Source organism: Cherax quadricarinatus, chromosome 76 (assembly GCF_038502225.1).
Source record: "Cherax quadricarinatus isolate ZL_2023a chromosome 76, ASM3850222v1, whole genome shotgun sequence".
Taxonomy (NCBI): Eukaryota; Metazoa; Arthropoda; class Malacostraca; order Decapoda; family Parastacidae; genus Cherax; species Cherax quadricarinatus.
This window is the reverse complement of record NC_091367.1, coordinates 11,004,437-11,018,826: the sequence shown is the minus strand read 5'-3', so window position 1 is coordinate 11,018,826 and position 14,390 is coordinate 11,004,437. Positions and strand designations below refer to the sequence as shown.

At 37.0% G+C, this 14,390-nt stretch overlaps 1 protein-coding gene across 1 annotated transcript; it reads left to right on the top strand.

Moving 5' to 3' along the window:
* Positions 1-743: 743 nt before the first annotated feature.
* LOC138854958 (uncharacterized) lies at positions 744-12,760 on the top strand. The gene is made up of 5 exons (XM_070101116.1): positions 744-780; positions 1,307-1,413; positions 4,230-4,363; positions 8,330-8,451; positions 12,477-12,760. The coding sequence occupies exons 1-4, from the start codon at positions 744-746 to the stop codon at positions 8,403-8,405; spliced, it is 354 nt and encodes a 117-aa protein (XP_069957217.1). The 3' UTR covers positions 8,406-8,451; positions 12,477-12,760.
* The last annotated feature ends 1,630 nt before the right edge of the window (positions 12,761-14,390 follow it).

The following is a 14,390-nucleotide window of genomic DNA, read 5'->3' as shown; positions in this document are numbered from 1 at the left end:
GATGGTTAGGAGGAAGAATTCTGTTCCACTTCCATGGAGAAGGAAAAAAACAAGAATGAACTAGAAAGAAACCCAGAGGGGTGTGTATATAGTTTACATGTATGTGTAGTGTGCCCTAATGTAAGTATAGAAGTAAAGACACCTAAAATTTTTTTTCTGAAAAAAAAAAAAGGGAAACCCCAGCCGGGCCCATGGCGACTCGAGAGTTGATATACTAAATTTTTCAAAGGTAAAGGTATAAAGGTTTTCAAAGGTAAAAAGCAATCCTACCATCATGTAAAGCAATTACAGGCTTCGTTTACCCCACTTGGCAGGAGGAAAATTTTTGGTTGCTGTCTACCAACCCAAAATGAATTACTTCCAAAATATTTTCATTTAGCTTATAAGAAAAAGATTTATTATAGGAAGTCGGGAAAAAAAAAGAAGGGGTATAACTGAAAACGCTGAAGAAAATGTTAAAGTGAAGCACTGAAAGTGAGGTCCTCCTGTAAAAAATAAAAATTATGCATTAACCCTGGGAAAATTTTTATTTTAAACGATTGTTGATTTTAAGTTTAAAAATTTTGTACTCTTTGGATACCTGTTTGTATGAGTTTATACCTGGGTAGGCAGGACTGCCAGTGTTTATTTTTCTTACTGAAAATATGTTATGTCCTGTCTTTAATGAATATATACAGAGTGGGGGGCGGAAAAAATTAGTGCCAACCCAGGGGAACGGGGGAGGGAAATGATCCAGATGAAAGATGGAACAAATGAAGAAAATTGCAGACAGAAATGAATGTGAAGGATGCAGAGTTGATAATTTAGTTATTTTTCCCCTTTGGAAAATGTCCTGTACCACTGTTTTGCTGTTTCTAGTCAAAAAACTACAAACATTTACTAAAGAATTTTTTCAAAATTTTCCACGTAGCAGTGACCATTTGCGGGAAAACAAGAATTTATAAAAATAGTACCAAATGGAGAGGCAAAATACAAAAAAAAAAAGAAAATGGAAATTAGAAATATATTCTGATAGCCCCCCTTTCTGTTTGAAAAACTATTGTTATTCTCAAAAAAGTATTTTTTTTTAATATTTTTTGGGGGTCTGGGAAATTTTTAAATTGGGTTTACATTTTTTCATGGGGAAAAATTAACAAAAATACATTTTATAAAAATAAAATATTTTGATACAGAAAAAACTACTAAATTGAGGTCCATTAAAGTTACTACTATTGCTAATTTTTTAAAAAACTGCAAAAAGATTATTTGGTATTTAATGTGTAAGTGATTATTTTGTTCTGCACAATATTGTATATATTGGGAAAAGCTCTTTTTTTTTTTCTTTATAGAAACATGGGCACTAATTCTTGTTGTCCAGGCAAGATTGACGATCAGGAAAAGCCCCATGAAAACCAAATGATGGTTAATGGACAGGTGACATAAAATATCCATACATATCTATTTAGATTTCTTTTTTCACTGGGTCTCCCCCCGAGGTAGGGTGACCCAAAAAAAAACACTTTTCAATCATTCACTTTACATTTTGCTAGAGGTGTGCAGAAACAGTTCAGAAATGCAAAATTCCCACCCCCCCTTCAGAGTGCAGGCACTGTACTTCCAACTTTCCCGGGCTAAGTCCGGGAAAGGTTTCCCGAATCCTTCACAAAATGTTGCCTTTTATTCACTCCAGCAACTTGTAAATCTCAGACACCCTTTGCCCCCCTGTCCCAAGTTAAACCCTGGATGTCAAAGCCCTTGCACAAACCTTGACCCCCCCTTCCAACTTTGCTAACAGATTTATACATTCTCCAAGTCATCCTATTTTTTTCCATCCCTCTACATGTCCACACCCCCTCAAGAACCCCCTTCAACCCTCTGAATAATGCTTTAGTAACCCCACACCTCCCAATCTTTAAGCTACACACCTTTTTACCCCCAACTATTTTGTTAAAATTTCCACTCCCAGATATCTAAATACACCCACTTAGAGGTAGTAGGTTTGTAAACAGCAGCTACTCAGGAAGGTCCTGCCAGGTATGTGAAATAAAAACCTGTAATTGTTTTATACAATGATAGGACAGCTAGTGCAGTCTCTTTGTCTTATGAACATGTTTGATAACAAGTACATCTTGCCACTTCTACGCAAGTAACCCACACATGGGAAAATGTAACTTTTGATGACGTGACTAGTTAATGGCCCAAGTTGGACCAAAGCATTGTCATAGGTTTCATTCTCCTATGTGAGAGTTATTTGTGTATTGTGCCATTTTATTATTTTTGCTACTTCTACTTACATTTAGTTCACATAACACATACAGGTATGAGTGTATATACACACTCATCTGAGTTTTATGTTTTCTTAATAGTTTCTTGTTCTTAAACTATTTCATTTTATCTCCACAGGAGAATGGAGAAGCATCCTTACTCTCAAATTTAAATTCAGATTTTTATTTCTGTTTATTCAGTACACAGATAATGTAGTTTACATGTAATAAAACATAAAGTACAAAATGTCACTAGTATGCAATGTATTTTGGACAAACTAATTCTAATGCTTAAAGACTACTTAAGAATTAGACATAGACTATTAAGTAGGATTTCTTATGCAGATAGCTACAATTATATGCACAATAAGAAAGGGAGCTCAATGACTTATTTCTGACTGATTCAATGACTTTAATTCGAGTAGGATTTCTTAAGCAGTTAGCTACATTTTTTTTTATAACATGTTGGTCATTTCCCACAAAGACAAAAAAAAAAGTAGCAATAAAAAAGGTAGCTAATGTACATATGGTACAGTTTTTATAATTTATTATTTCAAGCTGATTCAGTGATGTTCAGTTTTGTGGAAGTTATTTATAGTAGAAATATGGGGACAAGATGAAGAATTAATTTTCTTTGGGAGTTAAAGAAAGTGTTGTAAAAGATGTCTAAAAGGCCTGGAGCAAGAAGCTATTAACCCCCTCACCTGTATTTAATTACTAAATTTAAAAAAAAAAAAGCAAAGTTGGGATGTTTAGATGTTCCTGGATGTATAGAAGATAAACAATTAACTGTGAATGTTATGACTGAAAATTATCTGGATGTCCTAGCTGTAAATGAAACAAGGCTGAATGAGGTAGAGGATTTTCAGTGGGGAGAAATATATGGGATTAGGTGTGGCATATCTTATGAGAATTAGAGCTAAGGAAGGAGTAGTGGTAATGTTGAATAATCAGTTGTGGAAAGAAGAGATAATGTAAATGTATATATTCAAAGATTATGTGGATTAAAATAAGGGTGGTATGCAGAATGTAGGTTAAGTGTTTATGTACCTGCAGAAGAGAGGAGTGTAGGGGGGGAGGAATTTAGGTAGATGTTAAGTGAGTGTTTAGGGAGTTGAGAACCAAGTGAAAAGGCAGTTATATAAATGGTTAAGAAAACTGACAATGTTGAATGAGATATTTGTGCAACATATGGGTATCTTTATTGTGGAAATGTTTTACCAGCCAGTGGCTTCCTCAGACCAATACAGAAAAGAATGGTGGAAGAAAAGAAGTTGGAGATAGTCAGTCCCTCAGCCTGGAGCCGATGTGTTCTGTCCATCAATCTTTGTAAAATTACAGCATGTGGGTGGGGCTTATATACTACAGGCAGACAGGTGAGGCAAAGCAATCATAGGTGGTGTCACCATGGAAAAATCCACATGTGGAAGTAGGTCATGTCTATAGGTTAGGCAAGTGGAGAAGAATTACCTGAATCACTGATTTACTATCATTTTGAAGCAAGTACTGCATTCTTTTTTTTTTTCCCCCGGAATATATCTGCCAGAACTGGGGTATAACTTGTATGCTGGAAAAAGCAGTAACAGAGATGAAGGATTTTTGAGACTTTATAAGCTGTTAGTGTGAGGAAGGTAATGTAGTATCAATGAAAAAACACTAGGGGAAAATCCAGCTAGCCAGATTTAGTTTTGCAGGTTATATAGTACTGTGCAGTACTGTTCACTTAAATTTTGTAGTAAGGATGTTATGATACTATAGGTCACAATGAACTGCAGTACCTCTTTTATTATAGTTCATTTTCATTAAATCGGGCACTCTGAAAAGACAGAGCAATACTGTATCTGATCAGTAGAATTTAATAATGCTATTTGTTTTAGAACCTGGTTAACTGTTAGTTAGACTGAGTATTATGTTTGACAAACTTGTTACCTCAATCTTGTAATAAAAGTAAATGAGTGAGTAATACTGGTACATGCACATTTTTAGATGGTCAGCACGGGTGAGCCAGTTTCAGCCCAGTACTGTCCTCCTGCTCAGCCTGGGGTTGGCAATACTCCACCACCACCATACACTGATGTATCTGAAGAACAACGGCTTATGGAAGAAAAGATTGATCTTGGGTAAGCTTTTTTTATTTTTATATTTTTCTTGCAGGATTTTCTACTTAAAGAAGCCTTGAATAAATTGCTGAATTAGGATAATGCTCAATGCTCTTCATACTGTGTTGTCTTGCTTATTATGGGACTGATTTTTCCTCATAACCAGAAGAGTCAAGAAGTCTTCTCAGATAAAGGATCTAGCAATTTGTTTTGCATCTTTAAGACTGTTTCTAAATCATAGTTGTCTGGAACATCATGGGGCAAGAAAGACTAGTTTATTTGGGAAGCAAATGTGTAAAAAATTGTTTGTGAATTTGAGATTTTATGAAACATCATGAGAAACCTCAAAGGATGTGTATGGTATCACTAAGCACTGTGACATTTGCAATTGATTTTGAGGATTCTTATACCCTTCCAGCCTAACCTCAGGCCAACTTTCCTTGACTACCTGGTTATCCAGGCTGTTTGTGCTAGCTGTCTTCAGGCCCACATACCCATCCCAAATTGCATCCTCAGAAATTTGCTGGAGATGATGGTACAGCTTCTTCTTCAGAAACTTCTGTCTTTGTTAATTAGTACAGTAAACTCTCGATATTATGGACTAGTAGGGGTGTCTGCTATATCAGAACAGTGTTTAAAAGTAGCAATAAAATTCACTAAAGTACTTTACTGTATATTATTGCTTAATGCAGTTTATGGATATTCTTCGATAAATATTAAAAATAAGTTAAAATTACACTTTACCCAGTGGAATTTGCTCATAATTTTAAAAGCCCATTATATTGGTCCATTATATTGAAGGTTAACTATTTCTGATGTCCACTGGTAAAGTAACAGGTTTGAGTTATGGGGCTGTGGATGGACACATTGTTCTCATAACTGTACTAATGGCAGCTCTCACTGGGCTTAAGCTACATTTTCTCCCATATCATTTATTCCTATAAGTGATGGCAGTATGCAGATTGATGAACGGGCTCATAAATATTTTTCATGTATACATTGTTGGGTGTCTGTCATCTGCATTTTATAGAGAGAGCAATCAGTTCTTTGAGACATTCCCTATAATTTAGATGTGCTATTGATTCTTTGTTGGCAGAGTATGGCCTCTGTACATTTTCCAGCTCTCTCCTGCCCTGAAAGGGGCGAGTGAACCTAGATTAGGTTTGGCATGGAGTTCAGTATATTGGTCCTTGAGAAGATCAGGATTTGGAATGGAAAAAATGTTCCTGTTGATATTATGGTCATTGAAGAAAGCTATGAAAAAAAAAAAAACTTCCTACAGGGAGGGAAGAAAAAACATGTGGGGTGTGCTGAACATCGTGGTCATGGGCAGTGAGCGTCGAAGGGCATCACTGCACGCCTTCCTACGTCTGGACAGATACTGCAACACAGGAGACATCGCTGCGGCTGAGCTGTGATGTAACAGGGTACGGTCTCCTCTGGAACGGTGAAGCAGACATCGTAGGAGTCGCTGCAGGTTTCACTCAACCTGGGGCACGACATGCTGGTGCCCTCGAGTGTGGCGTCGACAAAACTCGGCAACTGGGCAGGACTTCTGGCAAGCGACTCAGGAGGACACTTCTCGACTGGTACTGTCGCTGGGCTGTCACTGCCGGCGAGCGTGGAGTGAGTTGTGGAGCGAGTCGTGGCAGAGACAACTGGGCGAAACATCTGGGAGTCGTAACATCATACACCAGACTGCAGTGAGAGAGCTAGCAGTCAAAGTGACATCTTCTTTGTGCAGGCTGCTCACTGAAGCTTGTGACACGAGGCTGACACAGCGCCTGCCGACAGGGCTGACTGCGGCTTGACGAGTATCATTCTCTCGGCAGTTGGAGTTATAGCAGAGGTTAGTCTAAGCGTCCCCAGACTTGTTTCTCTACATATAACTGCACTCTGACGGTCTGGAGGTGAAGTGAAGCAAATCTCGATGGGAATCGTAGCAGGTACGATTCTGCAGAACATCACGAGTGACGAGCATAAAAGCTTTCTGTACAAGAGGGCTCGGTCACTCGGGGCTGTCTGATAGCTGTCAAACACACTGGTCACACGGGTGACTTAACACAGTGGTGCTACTCAGGTCTGGCTCAGACCTCACTGGACACACGGAAACTTTACACACCCGCGGTACAACATGGCTTAAACTAGCAAATGATGCTTTTCTGCGCATAAAACTGACTCTAAGACATACTAAAATGTGAGAACACTGACTGAGAGGAATTAATTAACACACGACATATATTTTCTCTCAATCTTCTCGACAATACTGAAATAATTACTAGAAACACTCGATGTGACATCATGTGATGTCAGGCGTGATGTCGCGAGGTGACGTCAGCAGCAGTGACGTCAGCAGACATCTCGAGGTGACGTCAGACAGACATCGTGGGTGACGTCAATGTGATGCGGGCAGCAGACTTCAGCATGTGGCCTGGGACATTGGTAACTCACGTGACTTGTAGATACACGTGACATCGCCCACACCCAACGTGGCGTCGGGATCCACGTGGTGTCATGATCTACGTGGCATGCTGATCCACGTAGCTTCGAGTGGCCTCGGGCACTCGGATACACAGTTCTGGCAATGAATTCACATGGAAAACAGCAGAAAACACAGCAGAGGGAGTGGGCAGTGGCGAGTGTATGGTAGGCTGGTGAGGTGTGAGTAGGGCGAGCATGGGCAAGGTGAGGAACAGCCACTTCCTCTCCTCCTCCCCCACCCACAAACACGTGGAGAAGCTCACACTGGACGCAGAAATCACCACAAAACTCACCCCTGTCTTGCTGAAACAGCTGTGCTGAGCTGAACAACAACAGCAGCAACATACAAGTGACGCTGAACACGTGACTTGAGAAACAGCGTGGGACGCTGTAGCGTGGGGTCACTTGCAATTCTCGGAGAATTTCGGCAAATTTCGGCCTGGATCCTGCTTGTACCTGTGTCTGGATGCTCAAACGTGCAGACACGACATCAGGATAACTCGTTGAGAGACGGATGCTTGTTGTATGGGATGATGAAGTGAAGATGACTTCATACCTCTTCCTTCCTTTCTCTGGGCAAACACACTGCTGCGACCACCGCTTTCCACCATTTATATAAAAAAAGGATTGTTTGGTAGAGCTGAAAGCGGGGAGTAAATAATACGTCTTCGGAGGCTTCTTACTTTATTGTTAAGTCGTGGTGGGTACACAGGCTTGTGTGTTTGTGCCCATGGCCCGGGCAGGGCCATCCCATGAGAGAGAACTACTAGTACTTGTGTCTTGCTGCTAGGCCGCTGTGTGAGTGAGTGCGTGGCAAGGCCAGGCAGGCTGAAGTGGCCACCAAGAGGCCTGGCTACAGAGGGCAGCACTTGAGTGGCACGAAATATGAACTAAGCTGGCAGACAGCATGGGCTGTTTGTGCAGACAGTACAGGCTGTCTACATTCTTATTGTAGCTACAAAGAAATTAGTATGGTAAATAACCAAAGTTTCTTCAGTGAGAAATAATTAAATATTGTTCAGGAAATAGAGGGACATTATACTGTACCTTCTTTTTATAGCACTTTTGCATTAAATATTAAAGTTTACTACAGTAGTATAAAAAAAGAACTGTATTGCATACTTAAAAAGAAAAAGTTGGCAACAAGTTTTTAAGCTGCCTGGTTGACATGTTAAAATTTTGTTCAATGAAAGCTTACCAGCAAGGGTCTGTGTTTTAAAAAGGCACCTTTAGTGCAAGGTGATGTAATAGCTTAGCTATTATTTTCCTGATTTATTGTTCAGTGAATTTGCTAGTATTAAAGGAAAGTTATAGCTAATGACTTCGTGGGTATTGACCTTCAACTTCAGTTTTTATGTAAGAATGTTTGAATAACATTAATAACTGGAGCTTAAAAGCAGTTTTAAGTAAATATTAAGGTATTGATTTCATGGAATCAGTAAAATGAACCTGAAGTATGTAAAACAATTAGTTTCACCTTATCTGTATGATCCAACTTTCCTTCAGTGATGACAATGAGCGCATCCTAGAAGAAGACCCACGCATCGTCTTGACTCCCCTCAAGCCCCATGAAGAATGTTAAAAATATTCACCCAAGTACCTATTTGGTAAACCCACCCTTACCACAGGTAAAGTAGCTGCTAGTACTGTACATTAATTTAGATTTTTTGTGTGCATTATTTTTTACATTTCAACATTTTTTCTAATCTTAATTTTGTATCCTACATAACCTTGGAGTAATAATTAAGTTAGCTCTTTCACTGTGGTATTCAATATATTAACCTCTATATCCCAGTCAGTTATTATTTAAGTAAAAAATGCAGTAGAACATAAGTAATCTAGAATTCTTCAATGTACTAGCCCAACCTTCTAAGCAAATGTCAGTATACTTTACTCTCACCCAGAACTGCTTGTAAAGTGACGATTACACTGAAATGCAAATGTCGGGATTGTTCATCAGTCTTCTTAGTGGTTCCCTATTTTCTGTTTGTGCATGAAAACAGCCTCTACTTTATGCATTACAGTATTATATTCATTATGTTAATTTTTTTTTTTTTTAACATGTCGGCTGTTTCCCACCGAGGCAGGGTGACCCAAAAAGAAAGAAAAAACGAAAAAGTTATGTTAATGTGTGTTATAATTAGTTGGTTAATTAACATAAACCTATCTTCACGCACACACGCTTGTGTGTGAGTATGATATAGCACGCAATGAAAGTAGTTTGTTAGATTATGTATTGGTGGATAAAAGGTTGATCGGGTAGGCTTCAGGATGTACTTGTTTATAGAAGGGCAACTGATATATTGGATCATTATTTAGTTGTAGCTACAGTTAGAATAAGAGGTAGATGGGACAAAAGGAAAATGGCAACAACAAATAAGAGAGAGGTGAAAGTGTATAAACTAAGAGAGGAGGAAGTTAGGGTTAGATATAAGCAACTATTGGCAGAAAGGTGGACTAGTGCAAGGATGAGTAGTGGGGGGGTTGAAGAGGGTTGGAATAGTTTTAAAAATGCAGTATTAGAAAGTGGGGCAGAAGTTCGTGGCTATAGGAGGGTGGATGCAGGAGGAAAGAGGAGTGATTGGTGGAATGATGAAGTAAAGGGTGTGATAAGAGAAAAAGGTAGCTAATGAGAGGTTTTTACAAGCAGAAGTGTTATAAGAAGAGCAGAGTATATGGAGAGTAAAAGGTGAAGAGAGTGGTGAGAGAGTGCAAAAGAAGAGCAGATGATAGTGAGAGAGGCACTGTCAAGAAATTTTGATGAAAGTAAGAAAATATTTTGGAGTGAGATAAAAAAGTTAAGAAAGCCTAGGGAACAAATGGATTTGTCAGTTAAAAACAGAGTAGGAGAGTTAGTAGATGGGGAGCTGGAGGTATTGGGTAGATGCCGGGAATATTTTGAGGAGCTTTTAAATGTTCATGAAGAAAGGGAGGTGGTAATTTCATGCACTTGTCTGGGAGGTATAACATCTTTTAGGAGTGAAGAGCAGGATGTGAGTGTGGGGGGAGGTGCATGAGGTATTATATAGAATGAAAGGAGGTAAAGCAGCCGGAACTGACGGGATCATGATAGAAGTGTTAAAAGCAGGGGGGGATGTAGTGTTGGGGTGGTTGGTATATGGAGTTGGTATATGGTATATTGAGTATATGGAGAGTAAAAGAAAGGTGAAGAGAGTGGTGAGAGAGTGCAAAAGGAGAGCAGATGAAAGAGTGGGAGAGGCACTGTCAAGAAATTTTAATGAAAATAAGAAAAAATTTTGGAGTGAGTTAAACAAGTTAAGAAAGCCTAGGGAAAGTATGGATTTGTCAGTTAAAAACAGAGTAGGGGAGTTAGTAGATGGGGAGAGGGAGGTATTAGGTAGATGGCGAGAATATTTTGAGGAACTTTTAAATGTTGAGGAAGAAAGGGAGGCGGTAATTTCATGCACTGGCCAGGGAGGTATACCATCTTTTAGGAGTGAAGAAGAGCAGAATGTAAGTGTGGTGGAGGTACGTGAGGCATTACGTAGAATGAAAGGGGGTAAAGCAGCTGGAACTGATGCCTCTGCAAAAACAGTGATTATGTATGAGTAAGGTGAAAGTGTTGAATGATGAAAGTATTTTCTATTTGGGGATTTTCTTTCGTTTTGGGTCACCCTGCCTTGGTGGGAGACAACCGACTTGTTAAAAAATAGAGAGAGAGAGAGAGAGAGAGCTAGAGAGAGAGAGAGAGAGAGAGAGCTAGAGAGAGAGAGCTAGAGAGAGAGAGAGAGAGCTAGATAGAGAGAGAGAGCTAGATAGAGAGAGAGAGCTAGATAGAGAGAGAGCTAGATAGAGAGAGAGCTAGATAGAGAGAGAGCTAGATAGAGAGAGAGCTAGATAGAGAGAGAGCTAGATAGAGAGAGAGCTAGATAGAGAGAGAGCTAGATAGAGAGAGAGCTAGAGATAGAGAGAGAGAGCTAGAGAGAGAGCTAGAGAGAGAGAGAGCGAGAGAGAGAGAGAGCTAGAGAGAGAGAGCTAGAGAGAGAGCGAGAGAGAGAGAGAGCTAGAGAGAGAGCTAGAGAGAGAGAGATAGAGAGAGAGAGCTAGAGAGAGAGAGAGAGCTAGAGAGAGAGAGAGAGAGAGAGCTAGAGAGAGAGAGAGAGCTAGAGAGAGAGAGAGAGCTAGAGAGAGAGAGAGCTAAAGAGAGAGAGCTAGAGAGAGAGAGAGCTAGAGAGAGAGAGAGAGAGAGAGCTAGATAGAGAGAGAGAGCTAGATATAGATAGATAGAGAGCTAGAGAGAGAGAGAGAGCTAGATAGAGAGAGAGCAAGATATATATATATATATATATATATATATATATATATATATATATATATATATATATATATATATATATATATATATATATATATATATATAATATATATATATATATATATATATATATATATATATATATATATATATATATATATATATATATATATATATATATATAGATATATGTAGATATATGTAGATATATATATATATATATATATATATATATATATATATATATATATATATATATATATATATATATATATATATATATATATATATATATATATATAGAGAGAGAGAGAGAGAGAGAGATAGAGAGAGAGATATATAGATAGAGAGAGAGAGAGCTAGCTAAAATTAAAAAACAACATGGGTTCAGGATGATAGGTTGAATATATACTACATATATGTAGGAATAGAACCCTACACTAATAGTACACAGAATACAAATCTGTTGTGAGCAGTATAATAAAAGCAAAAAGTATTAATACTTTATGGTAGATTTCTTTGTCATTCTCTTCCAAGTGACTTGTGGGTTTAGTACTTTACATGAATTATCTGTAATAATAACTATGGAAGTATAAAATGTGTTTAATAAAAGCACGCTACTATGAAGACTGAGAAGTAATTGGTATGTGAGAAAAATATTTACTAGTAATACTTAGAAAACTGCTCAGATGAATGTTACCAGTGAGGTCTAAGATTACCAAAATTATAAATAACTACACAGTATATCAGTAGGTTTGCAGACACAAAATAAATTAGGATGACTGCAGATTTTTACAAAGTAGTCTAAGAGGTTGAGCAAGTGCAATAATAAGTCTACTTAATTTTATGTAGAAATGGCCACAAAATTTGAATGGAAGAAAGCAAAAAAGAGATTAGATGAAAATTATGCTGTGCACTGCAAAATTAGATTTTGCCGCTGAGGCAGTTCATTTATTGTGTGACTCGTATCCATCCTGTGGACAGTAGTGCAAGTGCGCTGTAATGAGGCCAAACTTATACTTCTTTCACAAAGCTATTTGAGGCAAGTGATCATGGCAGTTAATGCAGTATTGTGCACTGAGACTTTACCAAAACTTCTGATGAAGGTCTTCACAGGGAATTGAAGAGAGTAGCAGCCCGTGCAGCAATCATATAGTATCCATACTTAAAAAAAAATTGTATAGATAAAATATGTCAGGCTCAAGAAATGCAACAATTACAAAATTAAAGGTAAAAGCTTTAAATCTTCGTGCAGGCTAAATATGATAGTAGTGGCTAGGAAATATTTTTGTTTACTTTTGTGTATAGTAATGCATCTTTTGTCAGCTATTTATATTGTTTAATTTATATTTTAAGAGAGACTTCACATTTTTACAGCTCATTCTGGTCACTGAGTTGCTGGAGAAAGGGAAGTGGTTGCTGTGCCTGGCTTCCTTGCTCCTCTGGCCTCTACAGATACTTTTGACACCAAGCCTGCTTGCTGAATCAGCTTGGTATTTTATACACAAGACAAATAAGGAAAAACTCGTGTGAAGTATAACTCCCATTCCTAATTTCTTGCAACTTGATATCTGAACCAAAGGAAGTCAAGAAATCTGCCTAGGTAATGTAGTGGATATGCTACTTGTCATTCCATATTAACACTATATATATATATATATATATATATATATATATATATATATATATATATATATATATATATATATATATATATATATATATAGATATAGATAATATATATATATATAGATATAGATATATATATATATAGATATAGATAATATATATATATATATATATATATATATATATATATATATATATATATATATATATATATATATATATATATATATATATATATATATATATATATATATATATATATAGATAATATATATAATTATTTATATTTATATATATATATATATATTTATATCTATATATATAAGATGGACTAATTGCAACAGTATTTTATCTTACCAACTGCATGTCATAATAGCAATCTATTTTAAAGATAAATGCTTAAGTTTTAGGGCATGTCTTCTAGTTATGGCAGAATGGCTTGTTCATAATTCAATCCTGCCAATTCTGACTTGGGGTACATCAGGCAGATAATTTCTTGAAGCTGGAAAGGCAACAGTTACACTATAAAAGACTTCATTTTATTTCAACTGTGTGATTGTTTGGTCTGGTGTAAATTATATCTATGGTAATATTTTTATAACATATTTTCAGACTATATATGTAGGTAAGACTAGTTTGGAGTCTGAATTTATCTAGAAATGGTACTGTAGTGATGATTTGTTTGATGAAACCTATTTCTTTTTTTTTTTTTTTTTTTTTTTTTTTTTTTTTTTTTTTTTTTTTTTTTTTTAATAAATACAAAATTAGATGGACTCTTAATGTGGTGCTTACCTCTTAACTGTTATGAGTGCAGTCATGCAATTGGCCTTTACTGCTGGTGTTAAGAGGCTCCCCCATTAAATTAGCTTTTCTTGTCAAGATAGGAAGAAGTTATTGGTGATGTGTGTAAACACAAGTGTTTGTCAGATCACTGAATACAAAATAATTGATCGAACATTGCAAATATACATTGTCAAAGTTTTGTTGGCCTAACAGGATTAATGATGTCCTCATATTGTTACATTTGTGAAAGGGTGACATCAGTTACATCAAAGAACCCAGGAATTCACTAGGTTTTATGACATGACAGAACTGCCCTAACATAAGACTTCATGACTTTTTCCAGTTTCAGTGTGGTTCTACCTGACTTCTGTAATCATGCAATTTTTCTGAACATGTAGTACCATATGTTTGAGATATGTATTACAATTTTTTTGAACAAGTACCATCCACACAAAACATAAAAACACAGGCATCACCCACACACCATATATGCCCCACATGCCAAGACTCCACACATGCATGCCCCCACAGATGCATGCACTCAACACATGCACACTCCCATACACGGTGCACCACTTGTATTACACAGACACAGGCATACCCTGTTTAATGGTTTTAAAATTCATGAAAACTTTTCCATTAGGTACATTTAGTGTATACAGTGTATATGGGGATACGGGAACCACATTATAAATTGGGATTTTACAAGTGGAAAATATTTGCACTAAAATGTGTTTGAATTAACAGTCTGACAGTAAATACTTATTTGAACAACAATATTAATCTCAGTGAATATGTTAGATACTGATATCTTGGGTTAGTGGTAACATTTGATGGAGTTTTTGTATTATTTTTATGTTTGAGAAAAACAGCTGAGGA